Raw genomic sequence first — 17,567 nt, 5'->3', positions numbered from 1 at the left:
GGCAGAATAAAAAGCATGAAGAATCTGTATCCCCCACCTGGATTTGCATTGGCAGAATCCAACTGATGTAGCTATTTTGAAACTGCGGATACTATTAAAAGCTTGCAGCTTCCAGGGAAATAATTGGCTAATAAAATTTGGTTAATTTCAGTCAATTTCAACTCTTAGTTGAGTCAGCAGCCCTGACTCATTCTCCCTCCTCAGCTCCATGACAGGTAGCTGTGCATAAGTTCTAACAGCAGTTTGCATGCAGTTTTGGGGGGCCATGGTGGACAAAAAGGACCTGTCTTCCAAATATTGGGGATCTGCACACTGCTTGATAATTGTTGCTTCTGATCACAGAGTTACAGACAAAGAAGTGGTGGTGATTGTTGCTGCCGCATCTCTCTCCATTTTTTGAAGGCCCTTCCCCTCCCCATCTGAAGTGACTTCCAGGCTGGTGCCTTTTATTTTTCCCTTAATGTTTTTATTTCTCTCCTTTTGAGAGCCACTGAAGATTAGGTTGTGCAAAAATAACCATACATACAGAGAAAATTGGACAGTTTCCACACATGCCCAGGGACAGGTGCAACTAAGAAAAGACCTGAGAAGAACTTAAGTTTACACCTTAGGCTGTTCCTCAGCCCACAGACACCTGACAATAGTGTTATTTTAAAACTATTTTATATATTTTCTTTTATTGATACATATTTTACATATATATAAGGTACACATGAGTATTTGTTGCATGCATAGAATGTGTAATGGTCAAGTCAGCGTATTTGGGGTATCCATGATCTTGAGTATTTACCATTTCCATGTGTTGGTAACATTTCAAGTCCTCTCTTCCAATTACTTTGAAATATGCAATACATTGTTGCTAACTATAGTTCACTCTAGCCTGCTTTCTAATATCAGAACTTATTCCTTTGATCTAAATGGAAATTTGTATGTATTCACCAATTTCTCTTCATTTCCCCTTCTCAGCCTCTGATAACTGTTATTCTATTCCCTATCTCCATGAGATCAAGTTTTTCACCTCCCACATGTAAGTGAGGACATGTGGTATTTGTCTTTCTGTGCCTGGCTTATTTCACTTACCATAATGACCTCAAGTTCCATCCACGTTGTTAGCAATAACATTTTACTCTTTTTTATGGCCAAATAGCATTCCACTGTGTACATAAACATTTTCTTTATCCATGTGTCCACTGATGGATGCTTAGGTTAACTGCATATCTTTATTATCATGAATAATGCTGTGATAAATATGCAAGTGCAAGTATCTCTTTGATATACTGATTTCTTTTCCTGTGGATATACCTGGTTTGCTGGATCATATGGTGGTTCTATTTTTAGGTTTTTGAGATATCTACATACTGTTTTCCACAGTAGTCGTTCTAATTTATACTTTCACCAACAGTGAAAGTTTTCTTTTCTCCACATCCTCATCAGCATTTGTTGTTTTTTATCTTTTCTAGTAAGAACAATTCTAAGTACAGTATCTCATTGTGGTTTCAATTTGGATTTTCCTAATCATTAGTGATGTTGAACATATTTCCATATGGCCATTTGCATGTCTTCTTTTGAGAACTGTCTATTCACATCCTTTTCCCATTTTAATGGGATTATTTATATTTTTTGCTGTTGAGATGTTTGAGTTCCTTGTATATTTGGATATTAGTCCCTTGTCACATAGTTTGCAAATATTTTCTCATATTCAACAGGTTTTCTCTGCACTCTTGTTGTTCCCTTTACTTTGCACAGCTACTTTTTAGTGTAATATAGTCTCATTTGTCTATTTTTGTCTTTGTTGTCTGTGCTTTGAGGTATTAGCCATAAAATCTTTGCCTAAACCAATGTCCTGAAGTATTTTCAAAATGTTTTCTTCTAGTAGTTTTACAGATTCAGTAGGTACAACTGTTAAAGAATGTGATCTTCAGGTACAATCCTGTCATGCAACAAAGGCTCCAGGTCACTTGAAGGATAACAAAATGCCTATAACCACTGGAAGGTCTGGTGATGTAAAGAAAAAGAAGGAACAGCTTCCTGTAATATTTGTAGCTAAAGCAGCTGCAATTATGGAGATGAAACCTTCAATACTTAAAGATCTTATATTCACAAACTGCACAGATCCTGACATTGTTGCTGACATGTACATGTACTTAGGACAATGACAGTTGTATTTGTACTGAACATGTAGACCTTTTTCTTGTCATGATTCCCTAAACAATACAAAAGCAACTTATACAGAATTTACAATGCATTGTGTATTATAAGTAATCTAGAAATGATTTAAAATATACAGAAAAATGTGCCTAGGTTATATGCAAAAATGCTGTTTAATTTCAGGGACTTGAACATCTCTGAATATAGGTATTCCTGAGGGTGCTGGAATCAATTCACCTCAGAAACTAGGGAGGACTGTATTCAAAAGAAACTGAAGCTACTAAATGCTTTATCACATTGTTTACATTCATAGTTGTTCTCTGCAGTTTGAAATCTTTCATGTAACTGAAATGAATTAGGACTAGTAAATGCATTTCTACATTCCTTACAGTAGTAAGGTCCATTTCTAACATGTCACAATATCCACCTTTTAAAGTTTGCTAGAGAAAGAAAGCTTTTTCATATTCCTCACATTCATTATATATACTTCTTTGAAGTATGAATTTGGTCATGTTTCCAAAGGTACTAAAAAAATGCAAGGTTTTAGTACATTTTTATATTCATACAACTTTTTTCAGTGTGAGTCTCTTTTATGTATTTGTAAGAAGCTGAACGTACTTAAGGCTTTCCCACATGTTCAACACTCATAGGGGTTTTCTCTAGTGAGTCATTTCATGTTTATGAAAGGAACTGATACAATGAAATGCTTCCCCACATTCTTTACACTTATAGGGTTTCTCCATACTGTGGGTCCTTTCATGTTTATGAAAGGCACTGGGACAATGGAATGGTTTCCCACATTCCTTACATTTATACGGCTTCTCTCCAGTATGAACTCTTTCGTGTATTCGTAAGTAACTTGAATGACTGAAGGCTTTACCACATTCCTTGCATTCATAGGGTTTCTCTCCAGTGTGAGTTCTTTCATGTCTTTGCACTGAACTGGGATAATCAAAGCCTTTCCCACATATCTTACATTTATGAGGTCCATTTCCAGTATGTGTTAGCATGTGTCTTCGAAAGCTTGAGAGATCAGATAATGCTTTCCCACATTGCTGACAACCATAGGGTTTCTCTCCAGTGTGAGTCCTTTCATGTAGTTGAATGTAACTGGAAGACCTGAAGCCTTTCCCACATAGTTTACACTTATAGGGTCTCTCCCCAGTGTGAATTCTTTCATGTCTTCGAAACGAACTGGGAGAATCAAAGCTTTTCCCACATATCTGACATTTATGAGGTCCGTCTCCAGTGTGCATTATCATGTGTCTCTGAAAGCTTTTCAGATGAGAAAGTGCTTTTCCACACTGCTGACATTCATAGGGCTTTTCTCCAGTGTGAGTCTTTTCATGTACTCGAATGTAATTGGAAGACCTGAAGGCTTTTCCACATTGTTTACATTTATAGGGTCTCTCCCCAGTGTGAATTCTTTCATGTATTTGAAGGTAAGTGCAACAAATGAAGGCTTTTCCACATTGTTTACATTTATATGGCTTCTCTCCAGTATGAGTAATTTCATGATTTCGAAAGTAATAGAAATCACTAAAGGCTTTCCCACATTCACATTTATAGGGTTTCTCCCCAGAATGAGTTGTTTCATGCCTTCGACATAAACTGGGAGAATCAAAGGCTTTCCCACATACCTTGCATTTATGAGGTCCATCTCCAGTGTGCGTTATCATGTGTCTTCGAAAACCTGTGCAATCAGAGAATGCTTTCCCACAATACTTACATTCATACGGTTTCTCTCCAGTGTGAGTTCTTTTATGTCTTCGAACTGAACTGGGAGAAAGAAAGCCTTTTCCACATATCTTACATTTATGAGGTCCATCTCCAGTGTGCACTATCATGTGTCTTTGAAAGCTTCCAAGATGATAAAATGCTTTCCCACATTGCTTACATTCATAGGATTGTTCTCCAGTGTGAGTCCTTTCATATAGCTGAGTGTAACAGGAACAACTGAAGGCTTTCCCACATTGTTTACATTGATAGGGTTTCTCTCCACTGTGTGTTCTTTCATGTCTTAGAGTGGAACTATAAGCAGGAAACGCTGTAGAACACTGCTCATATTCATATGGTTTCTCTTCAGTGTGAGATCTTCTAAGCATATGAAATAAACTAGGCCAAATAAAGGCGTTTCCACACAACTTACATATACAAGGTCCATCTCCATGGTGTGCTGCCATGTGTCTTTGAAGGTTTTCAAGAGAACTGAAGGTTGCACATTCCTTACAATCATAGAGTTTCTTTCCATGCTGAGGCCTTTCATGTATTTGAAAGCAGGGCTGATAACTGAAAGCTGTCCCACATTGTGTATGTGTATATGGCTTCTCTCCATATTCTTGATACTCACATGGTTTGTGTTCACTATCAACTCTAATGTAGCAATTAAGAGATGAACGACCCATAAGGACGTCTGTACACTCACTGCTTTCCCACGGATCTACTCCACATATTTTCTCGTTCATAATACTGTCTTGAATCTGGGTAAAGGGTCCTCCACATTGACTATTATCTTTAATTTCACAGGATCTCTCTACCATATGACATCTGTAAAAAATAAGAAGTACATTAGTAAAGGTTTGTTTATAAATGATTTTGTATTAATAAGTATTGGATTTACATTTCTTTTCTTCTTTTTTTTTTTTTTCTGAGACAGGTTCTCGCTCTGTTGCCCAGGCTGGAGTGCAGTGGTGTGATCTCAGCTCCCTGCAACCTCCACCTCCTGGACTCAAACCATCCTCCCACCTCAGCCTCTTAAATAGCTGGGACTACAGGCATATGCCACCACGCCTGGCTGATTTTTTTTTTTTTTTTTGAGATGGAGTCTCGCTCTGTTGCCCAGGCTGGAGTGCAGTGGCGCAATCTCGGCTCACTGCAAGCTCCACCTCCCCCGGGTTCACACCATTCTCCTCCCAAGTAGCTGGGACCTCCTCCACACCAGCCTCCCAAGTAGCTGAGACCACAGGCACCTGCCACCACGCCTGGCTAATTTTTTGTATTTTTAGTAGAGACAGGATTTCACCGTGTTAGCCAGGATGGTCTTGATCTCCTGACCTCGTGATCTGCCCACCTCGGCCTCCCAAAGTGCTGAGATTAGATTTTTGTATTTTTTATAGAGAAGAGGTTTCACCATGTTGCCCAGGCTAGTCTTGAACTCCTGAGCTCAAGCAATCTGCCCACCTTGACCTCTTGTAGTGCTGGGATTACAAGGGTGAGCCACCATACCCAGCCTTTCTTTTTCTTTTTTTTTTGAAACTGGGTTTTCCTCTGTTGCCCAGGCTGGAGTATAGTGATGTGAACAGGGCTTACTGCAGCCTTGACCTCCTGGGCTCAAGCAACCTTCCTGTCTCAGCCTCCCAAGTAACTGAAACCACAAGCACAGGCCACCATGCCTAGCTAATTTTTGTATTTTTTGTAGAAAGGGCGTCTTGCCACGTTGCCCAGGCTGATTGAACACCTGGGCTCAAGCAGTCTTCCTGCCTCAGCTTCCCAAATAGTTGGGATTACAGGTGTGAGCTATCGAACCTGGCCTGAATTTACATTTCTAACATTATCATGCAAAGTGTAGGTTTCATGCCCTCTTTGAACATGAATGGACAGAATGATGTACAAGATAACTCGACCCCAACTGTTTTGAAGATAGTGACATTCATAGGGGAATTCTTAATACTGTTTCCAAGGGAACTATTTTGCAGGCACTGAATAGCCATGTCACATTTAAGTATACGTTTTTGAAGAAAATTTTCTAAGAATAAATAAATTTAAGGTGGGCTTGTTAATTTTCCTTGCTTCTTTTTAAAATTTTGGGCTGGTCACAGTGGCTCATGCCTGCAATACCTGCCTTTTGAGAGGCCAAGGCAGGAGGAATGCTTAAGGACAGGAGCTTGAGATGAGTCTGGTCAAACATAGCAAGACCCTATCTAAAAAAACTAAATATGTAGCCACATGTGGTGGTGCATGCCTGTAACCCTAGCTACTCAGGAGGCTGAAATGGGAGGACCATTGAGCACAGGAGTCTGAGGCTACGGCGAGCTATGATCATACCACTGTACTCCAGCCTGAGCAACAAAGTAAGGCACTGTCTCTAAAACAAACAAAATAAAATTTCTGGCATATTATGAATCACTCCAAGGACACAGCTTTCTCTTGTGAGTGCAAATTACCTTAGATTTCTTCTGAGATCTTTGTACTGATCTTCTTCTATATCATGATTTTGCCATGTCATTCCTAAAGGTTAGAACCAGAAAGTGACTACAAATTATTATAAAATTATAGAAAGACTGTAAGATTTTATGTACACTGCAATCATGCATGATTCACACACCAAACTACAGTTGAGCCTTCAACACAGGTTTGAACTGCACAGGTCTACTTACATATGAATTTCTTCAGTCTCTGCTACTCTTGAGACAGCAAGACCAACCCCTCCTCTTATTCAGTCTACTCAATGTAAAGACAATCAGAATGAAAACTTTGTAATGATGCACTTTCTATGAATACTAAATAATGTTCCACTTCCCTATGGTTTCCTAATGAATATTTTCTTTTTCTAGCTTACTTTACTGTAAGAATATATAGCATGTAATACATATGACATATAATACATGTATTAATCAACTGTTTACGTTACCAGTAATGCTGCCAGTAAACAGTAGGCTACTAGTGGTTAAGTTGTGGGGGAGAAGAAGATGTATGACTGCTTGGGTGGCTGGTTCAAGGGCCAATTATATACCCTTTCCATATTTCAAATAATTGAACAGCATTGATGACCAAGAAACAAATGTCTCTAATTGACTAAGTGAAGGCACAACGACATCCTTACCTATACAGTCCAGGTTTCTGATGGTTTCCTGCATCACATCTCTGTAGAGACTCTTCTGTGATGGACCCAGCAAAGCCCACTCCTCACAGGTGAAGTTTATAGCCACATCCTCAAATGCCACTGAGTCCTGAAACATTCCACATGTGCAGAGGAGGAAGATTAAAACTGAAGGCACTGGGAATGTATATTCACTTCATAACCTTCACATGATGCTGTGGTTTCCAAGCATTTATTCAAAAACATGGTAAACCCACTCTTACTTTCTCTTTACACTCATTTTATCCCAAACAACAATTCTGATGCTAGAATTGAACATGTTTTGTAAAGTAACAGTTGAATAAGAACACACCTCTTGTTGGTGAGTTAAGAAAGTGAGTCTTATTGCCTGAATTACTCCTCATTTCTATTTCTACAGTGGGTCTGCAGTTCTTGTCATGACAAAGTCCTACTACCTACTGTGCAAAAGAGAGTTACCAGCAAGAAGGCTCTCACCAGATGCCCAACCTTGATGCTGGGCTTCCCACCCTCCAGAAGTGTAAAAAATAAATATCATTTCTTATAAATTGCCCAGGTTAAAGTATTCTGTTATAACCAACAAAAGAAAGACTAAGACAGCCATGAAAAAAATACTCTGAGGCCAGGCACAGTGGCACACACCTGTAATCCCAGCACTTTGGGAGGCCGAGGCAGGCAGATCACCTGAGGTCAGGAGTTCGAGACCAGCCTGACCAACATGAGAAACCCTGTCTCTACTAAAAATACAAAAAATTAGCCAGGCATGGTGGCACATGCTTGTAATCCCAGCTACTCGGGAGACTGCGGCAGGAGAATTGCTTGAACCCGGAAGGCGAAGGTTACGGTGAGCCGAGATCGCGCCACTGCACTCCAGCCTGGGCAACAAGAGAGAAACTCCGTCTCAAAAAAAAAAAAAAAAAAAAGGAAAAAACACTCTGGTCACTGTGTCTGTAATGAGTGCCCCTTGTGCCTTGGGGGATTTAGCCTGTGCTATGTCACTACACTAAGAGAGAACATTTGGAAGCTAGCAACCGGTTTACTGTAGAACACATGTAGTTAAGTATGACAAAAGACTAATAAGGATATTTTGCCATCCCAATGGAAAAATTAAACTTTATTAAGTAATGTCAAAGAAGAAGAAAAGAAGGGCAAAGATTGTATATGTTCTTAGAAAAAAATTCAATGTCACCTCTCATGAATATCTATAATATTTCCCTAAATCCCTAAACAGACCTTTTTGTCAACATTAAAAATTACACGACCAAATCTAATAGAAGTCATAGAAGTCACAAACATCTAAAAATGCTAAAATCCTTCTAACCAAGAAAGCAAGAGCTTTCCAAAAACAGATAAAGTATTGTGAATATATTATATTCAGCATCCTGTACTATTAACACAGAGATAAACAAATAGAATAAGGAAGTAGGAAAGCTTTGTGGAGTTTTTATTTGTCCTTGTCCCAATCCCTCCTCACATCAGAGCGAGTCTTGAAGACAGCAGACCAAATTTCCAATGTGGATCCCCAGAGAGAGCAGATCAGATCTTATTTGTAAGTTATTGCACCTTTGTATTTTTCAATCCATCTGTGGACTATCCAAAGATCTGAAAGAAAGCTCTCTTTTTTATTTAATCAATGATGGAGCTAATTAGGTCAAGCTTGGCAGGAACTGCTTCAAATTATTGCAAAATACATAAAAAACCTTCAAAAACTGGGACAACAAATATGATTAAGACATATGGTAGAACATCTATGTCCTGGGAATAAAAAAGGAGAGAACAATTTCCCTCAGAAATCAGGGCATTCAGGCTGAGCGTGGTGGCTCACGTTTGTAATCCCAGCACTTTGGGAGGCCAAGGCAGGTGGATCACCTGAGGTCAGGAGTTTGAGACCAGCCTGGCCAACATGTCGAAACCCCGTCTCTACTAAGAATACAAAAATTAGTCAGGTGTGGTGGTGGGCACCTGTAGTTCCAGCTACTCGAGAGGCTTAGGGACGAGAATCGCTTGAACCTGGGAATCAGAGGTTGCAGTGAGCCGAGATTGAGCCACTGCACTCCAGCCTGGGCGATAAAGCCAGATTCCGTCACACACACACACACAAAAAGGCTGGGCGTGGTGGCTCACGCCTGTAATCCCAGCACTTTGGGAGACCGAGGTGGGTGGATCACGAGGTCAGGAGATCGAGACCATCCTGGCTAACACGGTGAAACCCTGTCTCTACTAAGAATACAGAAAATTAGCCGGGTGTGGTGGTGGGCACCTGTAGTCCCAGGCACTCTGGAGGCTGAGGCAGGAGAATGGCATTAACCCGGGAGAGCCGGGCGCGGTGGCTCAAGCCTGTAATCCCAGCACTTTGGGAGGCCGAGGCGGGCGGATCACGAGGTCAGGAGATCAAGACCATCCAGGCTAACACGGTGAAACCCCGTCTCTACTAAAAATACAAAAAATTAGCCGGGCGTGTTGGCGGGCGCCTGTAGTCCCAGCTACTTGGGAGGCTGAGGCAGGAGAATGGCTTGAACCTGGGAGGCGGAGCTTGCAGTGAGCCGAGATCGCGCCACTGCACTCCACCCTGGGGGACAGGGCAAGACTCCGTCTCAAAAAAAAAAAAGGGCATTCAAAAGCACTCAAGTGTTTTGGGGAATTGAGAATGCATGCACTGGAAATGCATGCACTGGAAAAAACACATTTTCACAAAAGACCTGGGGAGGCCCTCATTTTCAGCTCTGCATCATCTCTCAGTTTGGTAAAACAGAAAGGGAAGGCTAAAGCAGAGTTTTAAGCAGTCTGGCTAAGTGTTCACTAAATACTACATCACAGACCCATCCACAAAGACTGGAAGAGGTCAGGTTTTTGTTTGGCATGTCTTTTTTACTTTTAGCTGCTAGCATTCAGGAAATCTATCAGAATACTGGATGAATACAAGCTAAAGGAACAAAGACTTCAGTGACTACACTGGACAGGGAATACAGTCTCTGCAAACATGCTCTGAAAATGTTACTAAACAAATGAATAATTAAAACCTTCCACAAACCAAAAGGGCAAACAGTGAAGGGGAATCTGATTTCCAGATTATAACATTCAAATGTCTGCTTTACAACACAAAAAATCCACAAAGACTATAAAGAAGAATGAAAATATAGTTCATCAATGGAAAAAAATTTAATTTAGATAAACCATCTCTGAGAACCTCAGACATTAGACTTATTGAATAAAAACTTTAAAGCAACTGTCTTAAATATGCTCAATGAGGTAAAGGCAATTATGAACAAAGAACTAAAAGAAAACCAGAAAAGGGATGTATGGATAAAATCATATCAATACAAAATTAGAAATTGGACCATATTTAATTTATGCAACTGCAAAGGACAATATCTAAAATGAAAATTTCTCTATAGATGTTCAACAGATGTGAGCAACCAAAGTAAAAAGTCAGCTAAAATGAAGATAGAACAATTGAAGTTATTTAGACTAAGGAGAAAAAAAGAAAAAGGAATGAAATTGATAGAATGTATGATTGATACAACTGCCTTGCCAGTAATGTTAAAAGAAGTTCATCGGAGAGAAGAAAAATTATATAGATTAGAAATTTGGATCACACACACACACACACACACGAAGAGTGTTAGAATTAAATGAAGACATTTGAAATTCTTTGGTTTTCTTATACCTATCTGATCTAATATAATAGATACACGTTTGTTCAACATAATAATATCAGCAATGTATTGGGCAATACAATAGAGGAATTCAGAATAGTTTGTTATACCAGCACTACCCCTGAAGCCGGTATAGTGTTATTTGAAACTGTAGGCTCACTAGTTGTGAATGGTATTCTACAGACTCTAGTGAATTCACTAATAAAATTTAAGAAACAAATAGATTTACTATACTCATAGAAGCAAGCAAATGGAATCATATACATGCTCAGTCAAAATGAAAGAAGGCAGAAAGGAGAAAGTTGAAAAAAACAGATAATGTACAATAAACAGAAAACAATAACATATATGTGATATTAATCCAATTACATCAGTTATGGATTATGATTATATAGTTATGACATAGAATGTGTATTACCTATATTCAACAGTAAAAAAGGCAGGAACTGGCAGAGTATAATGAAAAAGAAGGCCCATCGATGTGCACAAGAAAACCATTTTAAACAGAAAGGTTTGGATAAATATATGCGATTCTAGCCCTAATCAAAAGAAATATGGAACACCGATACTAAATTCAGACAAATAAGATTTTAGGTCAAAAAAATTACACATGATGGAGATATTTCATAATGATAAAGAGGTCAATCCTACAAGACATAATAATCCTGAACATTTATCCCCATAAACACAGATCATGAAAATACATAAGGCAAAAACTTATAAAACCACAAGACAAAATACACAAATCTACAACGATAGTTGGAGAAAAACAACTCACCTGTTTCAATAATTGACAGATCAGTTTGGCAGAAAATCACTAATGATACATGTGAACTCAAGAATACTATTAATCAACTAGATTTAATTGATGTGTATTTACAGATTCTTTCATTTTACACCAGCAGGCTACACATTATTTTCAAGCCCACATGAAGTATACACCAAGACAGACTATATTCTGAATCATAAAACACACTTGAACACATTTTTAAAAACAGAAATTCTATAAAATATGCAATCAAACTATATTATAATTAAGGTAGCAATAAATAACAGAAACATACTTGAAAAGCCTAAAAAATCTGGAGATTTAAGTCACAAGTCTCTCAACTATAAAAGTGTCAAAGAGAATTCTCAAGCAAATATAAATATTGCAATGTTGATAAAAAAAGAGTATATCATAGCAAAATTTTTAGAATGTGCTTAGAAGGAAACGTAAAGAATTGAATGCAGGCCGGGCGCGGTGGCTCACGCCTGTAATACCAGCACTTTGGGAGGCCGAGGCGGGCAGATCACAAGGTCAGGAGATCGAGACTATCCTGGTTAACAAGGTGAAACTGCATCTCTACTAAAAATACAAAAAATTAGTCGGGCGTCGTGCCGGGCGTCGGCAGTCCCAGCTACTCGGGAGCTGAGGCAGCAGAATGGCGTGAACCCAGGAGTTTTGCTTTGTTGTCCAGGCTGAAGTACAGTGTCATGATCTCACTGCAACTTCTGCCTCCTGGGATCAAGTGATCCTCCCACCTCAGCCTCCTGAGTGGCTGAATGTGCCACCCCATCCTGATAATTTTTTGTGTTTTCTGTAGAGATGGGGTTTCACCATGTTGCCCAGGCTGGTCTCGAACTCCTGGGTTCAAGCAGTCTGCCGATCTTGGCCTCTCAAAGTGCTGGGATTGTGGAAGGTTTTAATTATTCATTTGTTTAGTAACATTTTCAGAGTATGTTTGCAGAGACTGTATTCTCTGTCCAGTGTAGTCACTGAAGTCTCTGTTCCCTTAGCTTGTGTTCATCCAGTATTCTGACAGATTTCCTGAATGCTAGCAGCTAAAAGTGCTGGGATTACATGTGTGAGCCACCACGCCTAGCCTACCAGTGCACCCAGCCTGGCCTAGGACTTTTATTATTTATGGATTCAATTTCTTCAATAGTTATAAGCCTTTTCATATTAATTATTTCTCCTTTTGTGAGTTTTGGTAGTTTGTGTCATTCAAGGAATTGGTCCATTCCATGTAATTTATCAACTATGTGGGCATGCAGTTGTTCCTAATACTCCTTTGAGGTCCTTTAATGTACACAAGATTAGTAATCATAACCCCCTTTCTTCTGAGTTAGCTTGCCTATGGGCTTATTCATTTTATTGATCTTTTGAAGGAACCAGCTTTTGGTTTGTTGATGTTTTCTACTGATTTCTTGCTTACTATTTCATTAATACCTTCTCTCTCTCTCATTGTTATTTTCCTCTGCTCGATCTACATGAATCCTGCTATTCTTTCTTTAGTTTCCTAAAGTGGAAGGTTTTTAAGCATTGGTTTTATATCTTTGCTTTCTAGAGATTGCATTCAATTTTTTTTTTTTTGAGACGGAGTCTTGCTCTGTTGCCCAGGCTATAGTGCAGTGGTAGGCTAGGCATGGTGGCTCACACGTGTAATCACAGCACTTTAGGAGGCCAAGATCGGCAGACTGCTTGAACCCAGGAGTTCAAGACCAGCCTGGGCAACATAGTGAAACCCCATCTCTACAGAAAACACAAAAAATTGGCAGGATGGGGTGGCACATCCAGCCACTCAGGAGGCTGTAGTGGGAGTTCCACCCACTCAGGAGGCTGAAGTGGGAGGATCACTTGATCCCAGGAGGCAGAAGTTGCAGTGAGATCATGACACTGCACTTCAGCCTGGACAACAAAGCAAAACTCCATCTAAAGCAAACAAACAAAAAGTCCCAAGAAAAAGGAACAGGCCAGCATGGTTTCACTGTTGAATTCTGGAAAACACTTACGGAAGAAATGACACCAATTCTCTATAATTTCTTTCAGAAAATAGAAGCAGAGGGAACACTTTCTAATTCATGTTGTAAGGCCAACACTGATAATATGGTTTGGCTCTTTGTCGCCACCCAAATCTAATCTTGAACTGTAATCCCCATAATCCCCATGTATCAAGGGAGGGACCTGTGGGAGGTGACTGGATCATGGGGGCAGTTTCCCCCATGCTGTTCTTGTGATAGTGGGTTCTCATGAAATCTGATGGTTTTATAAGTGTTTGACAGTTCCTCCTTCACATGCTGTCTTGCCTGCCACCATGTAAGAAGTGCCTGCTTCCCCTTCCACCATGATTGTAAGTTTCCTGAGGCCTCCCCAGCCATGAGGAACTGTGAGTCAATTAAATCTCTTTTCTGGTAGTTCTTTATAGCAGTGTGAAAATGGACGAATACAACTGCCTTAATACCAAAACTAGACAGACATTACAGACATATCTCCACCATGTGAGGGCATAACAGGAAGAATGCCATCTGCAAATCAAGAAAGAGGCCCAGGCTTGGCATGGTGGCTCACACCTGTAATCCCAGCACTTTGGGAGGCCGAGGCAGGCAGATCATGAGGTCAGGAGATTGAGACCATCCTGGCTAACACGGTGAAACACTGTCTCTACTAAAAATACAAAAAATTAGCTTGGCGTGGTGGCATGTGCCTGTAGTCCCAGCTACTTGGGAAGCTGAGGCAGGTGAATCACTTGAACCCATGAGGCGGAGGTTGCAGTGAGCTGAGATCAAGCCACTGTACTCCAGCCTGGGCAACAGAGCAAGACTCCATCTCAAAAAAAAAAAAAAAAAAAAAAAAAAAGAAGAAAGAAAAAGGCCCTCACTAGACAACTGACCTGCTGCTTGAAACTGAATTCTCAGCCTTTACAGCTTTGAGAAATGAATATCTGTTGTTTAAGGCATGCAGTCTATGGTAATTTGTTATAGCAACCCAAAGGACTAAGTTAGGAAGGGTCTTTCTCATCCACACATCAAGGATTTGAAGACTACAGTAATCAGGAGAGTATGATATTAGCAGACTGATGGATACATAAACCAATGAAAAATAGCAAATTCTGGAACAAGAGCATCTACTTAAGGTACAAGAAACTATGACACAGCAGGTATTGCCAGGCAGTGATACAAATGAGGGACACTTCAACAGAAATGATGGAGACAAATGGTTATCTAAAGGAGAATAATCCATCTTCTGCCCAGCATCTCCATATACAATGATCAACTAACTATAGACTTTCCAGTTTTCATTAATTTTTACTCAGTTTGTTACCTCAGCTTCCATTTTGAATGTGGTTTTGTTTTTTCATACCAAAAAAGGGGTTTTATGACCCTTGACACAGTTTCTAGTTCTCTATCTTCTCCCAGTTCTTCAATTTGGTTGATCCATATGCATCCCTTATACCATCATCTTCTTTCACCACCTCCCTATGGGTGCAGAGTGTGTCAAGTCAGGTCCTCCTATCACCTGCAACATCCCCAATCCCGATGCTGCTCACCGAAGTGCTCAGTAACCATGATCCCAGGAGACACTACATTGTTAGCTTTTCAGGTTCTTGCAGCACCTCAGTGGGGTTGGTTTTCCTGTCCTTAGGGATAGTTTTCTCCCTTCATTAGTCTGAGAACATCAGAAGGGTAGAATCATTTCAGTCCTGTCCCCTTAATACCACCATTCAATTGGCTGACTAGCCATATAGCCCCAAGGAAGGGATGGGGGAAGAAAAGCTGAGTATTCTAAGGAAGTAGCTTCTTTTTTTTTTTTCTTTTTTTTTTTTTTTGAGACGGAGTCTCGCTCTGTCGCCCAGGCTGGAGTGCAGTGGCGCAATCTCGGCTCACTGCAAGCTCCGCCTCCCGGGTTCACGCCATTCTCCTGCCTCAGCCTCTCCGAGTAGCTGGGACTACAGGCGCCCGCCACCACGCCCGGCTAATTTTTTGTATTTTTTAGTAGAGACGGGGTTTCACCATGGTCTCGATCTCCTGACCTCGTGATCCGCCCGCCTCGGCCTCCCAAAGTGCTGGGATTACAAGCGTGAGCCACCGCGCCCGGCCGGAAGTAGCTTCTTGAGTAAGGGTATACCAGGAGACTCCTCCCACTACAGGGCATCACGCTGCTTCCCTACAAGGTCCCACTATCTCCACCTCAGGGTGTCCTCTGGGAGGAGTGACAAAGGGACTGATATTCACTTGACACTACAAGAGACCTGGCACCTGTGGGCATCTTGGGGTAGCCCCAGGCAGCTCTGAAACCCAGGACCAGGAAACCATAGAGGATGGGCTGGGGACTCATCACTCTGTAACGTTTCCAAAGAGGAACCTTAATCCAAAGACATTCTCAAAGGGTGTCTCTGTCTAGGGATGATGAAGGGAGTAACAAAGATTTTATGTATTAATATTCATTTTTTTTACAGCGAAATGTCTGGTGGTTTTTCTCTGCTTCCTCACATGTGAAATGTTTACAAACACAAAACCTTTTACAACGAGCCATATATTGCTATGTATAAACAAAATGACAATTAAAATACTAGCCTCTGTTTGAAATATAAACTGGGGGACAAAGAGTTCATAAAGTTGCTGTGAATTGAGGAGAGAAAGCCTGAGGAAGGCTCTGGAAGCCAAGGGATTTTCTGTCGGCCCTAGTAGGAGTTAGGATGAGAGAACACACTGGTGGACTTGAGACCCTGCTGCCCACATCTTTGGAAGACTCGAAGGGGAACGGGTCGCCCTTGGGAAGAAAGAAGGGACCGGGGACTACACAGACCACAGCTCCTCCCACACACAAACCTCACACACGAGTCTGCCTGGTGACCCGTCGTCACCGTGCAGCCTCCTCACCGGGTTCACAGGAACTGCGAGCCATTCTGGAGGCGAGATTGCAGTTAGATATTAACCAGGTGCCCTCAGCCCCGCTGCCTCGCGGGGCCGCCTCCCCAAGAGTCAGGCCACAGCAGACGCTGACCGCCGGCTTCCCCATTGTGCTTGGGGATAAGATCTCTGAGAGTTGCTCAAGAGTCGCCTGAGTTCTTTCTCAGATACTGAATCCCAGCGGAAAGCCTGGCGCCAACCAGGTTGAAGACCCCACGAGGGAACCCGCTCAGCAGAAGAATGCGGCTTCTTCACCTCCAGTCCCAGAAGTCACCCCTCACTTCCCCACCATCCAGCGACCCCACGCCCCAGCTACCCCCGTCCACACCCCTAAACACCCCATCCCAAAACCTCTCAGGAAGGCGGATCTGGGGTGTCCTCCCCTCTCCCCCTATTAAACTGTTTCTGCTGCAGCCCTCGGCGTCTCGGTGCAGTGACTCGGGCCGCCAACCTGTGCCGGTTACAGCCGCACAATCTGGGGAGACGCGGGACTGCGGGCGCGGAGCTGCCCAGACAGGCCGCCAGGGCCAGGGCCACAGTGGCCGCGCAGGGACGGGACAGGACGCCCAGGGTCCCGGCTGCCGCTCCAGCCCCATCCTGCGGCCCAGGGGACCGAGGGCCGAGCTGCGCCAGGGTGTCGCCGGCGGGGAAGCCCTGGTGCCACCACAGCCGGTTCTGGCCGGTTCCAACCAGTCTCTCCTCGCACGCGTCGGAACACCAGACCTCACACACTCACCATTTCCCGGCTTCCGGTGTCCAGGTTCCTCCCTCTGCCTCCCGCAGTCAGTGCGGGTCCCAGCGAGACAGAAGCTGCCACAGACGTTCCAGGGAGTCTCTCAGTGACAGAATCCGGAGCCCAGTGCAGGGGCGTGGAGAAGACTCGGCGGGCTCTTTGAACCTTGCACCCTCCTCCGGTCAGCGCGCCTGATTGACAGTTCTCACGACCCCGCCCCGCTGCCCTGATTGGATAGTGCGCCAGGTCCCTCCCCCGGGGACTGAGTAACGGAAGAAGCGATCTAGGGCAGCGTGTGGAGCCTGATAAACAGATTCCAGACAGGCCTTGAGAGGACTAGCTTCCTCCCTGCGCGGTGACCTGACCGCCTCCCAGGGGACATTTGCATTTAGGCAGTATGTCCTGACCTTCCTCCTTCTTCCTCCTGGACAGGGACCCACAAGTCTGTGCAGGAAATTCCAACTCGCTGTCCAGTGGAGCTATCCCCTGATTTGAGAGCAGGAAGGGAGCCCAGGCCACA

At 42.2% G+C, this 17,567-nt stretch overlaps 1 protein-coding gene across 1 annotated transcript; it reads right to left on the bottom strand.

Moving 5' to 3' along the window:
- Nucleotides 1-444: 444 nt before the first annotated feature.
- Nucleotides 445-17,268, bottom strand: ZNF441 (zinc finger protein 441). The gene is made up of 4 exons (XM_055239368.2): nucleotides 17,051-17,268; nucleotides 6,971-7,097; nucleotides 6,312-6,375; nucleotides 445-4,695 (listed from the first exon to the last, which is right to left on the bottom strand). The coding sequence occupies exons 1-4, from the start codon at nucleotides 17,051-17,053 to the stop codon at nucleotides 2,808-2,810; spliced, it is 2,082 nt and encodes a 693-aa protein (XP_055095343.1). The 5' UTR covers nucleotides 17,054-17,268; the 3' UTR covers nucleotides 445-2,807.
- Between the last annotated feature and the right edge of the window lie 299 nt (nucleotides 17,269-17,567).

This window comes from Symphalangus syndactylus, chromosome 13 (assembly GCF_028878055.3).
Source record: "Symphalangus syndactylus isolate Jambi chromosome 13, NHGRI_mSymSyn1-v2.1_pri, whole genome shotgun sequence".
Lineage (NCBI taxonomy): Eukaryota > Metazoa > Chordata > Mammalia > Primates > Hylobatidae > Symphalangus > Symphalangus syndactylus.
The sequence above is the reverse complement of the archived record's forward strand: the minus strand, read 5'-3'. Positions and strand labels throughout refer to the sequence as shown.

Coding starts and splice junctions, on each gene's coding strand:
- ZNF441 (XM_055239368.2), bottom strand. Junction 6,376..6,970: donor CAGAAACCTGGACTGTATAG/GTAAGGATGTCG, acceptor TCTAACCTTTAG/GAATGACATGGCAAAATCAT. Junction 4,696..6,311: donor GATCTCAGAAGAAATCTAAG/GTAATTTGCACT, acceptor TATTTTTTACAG/ATGTCATATGGTAGAGAGAT.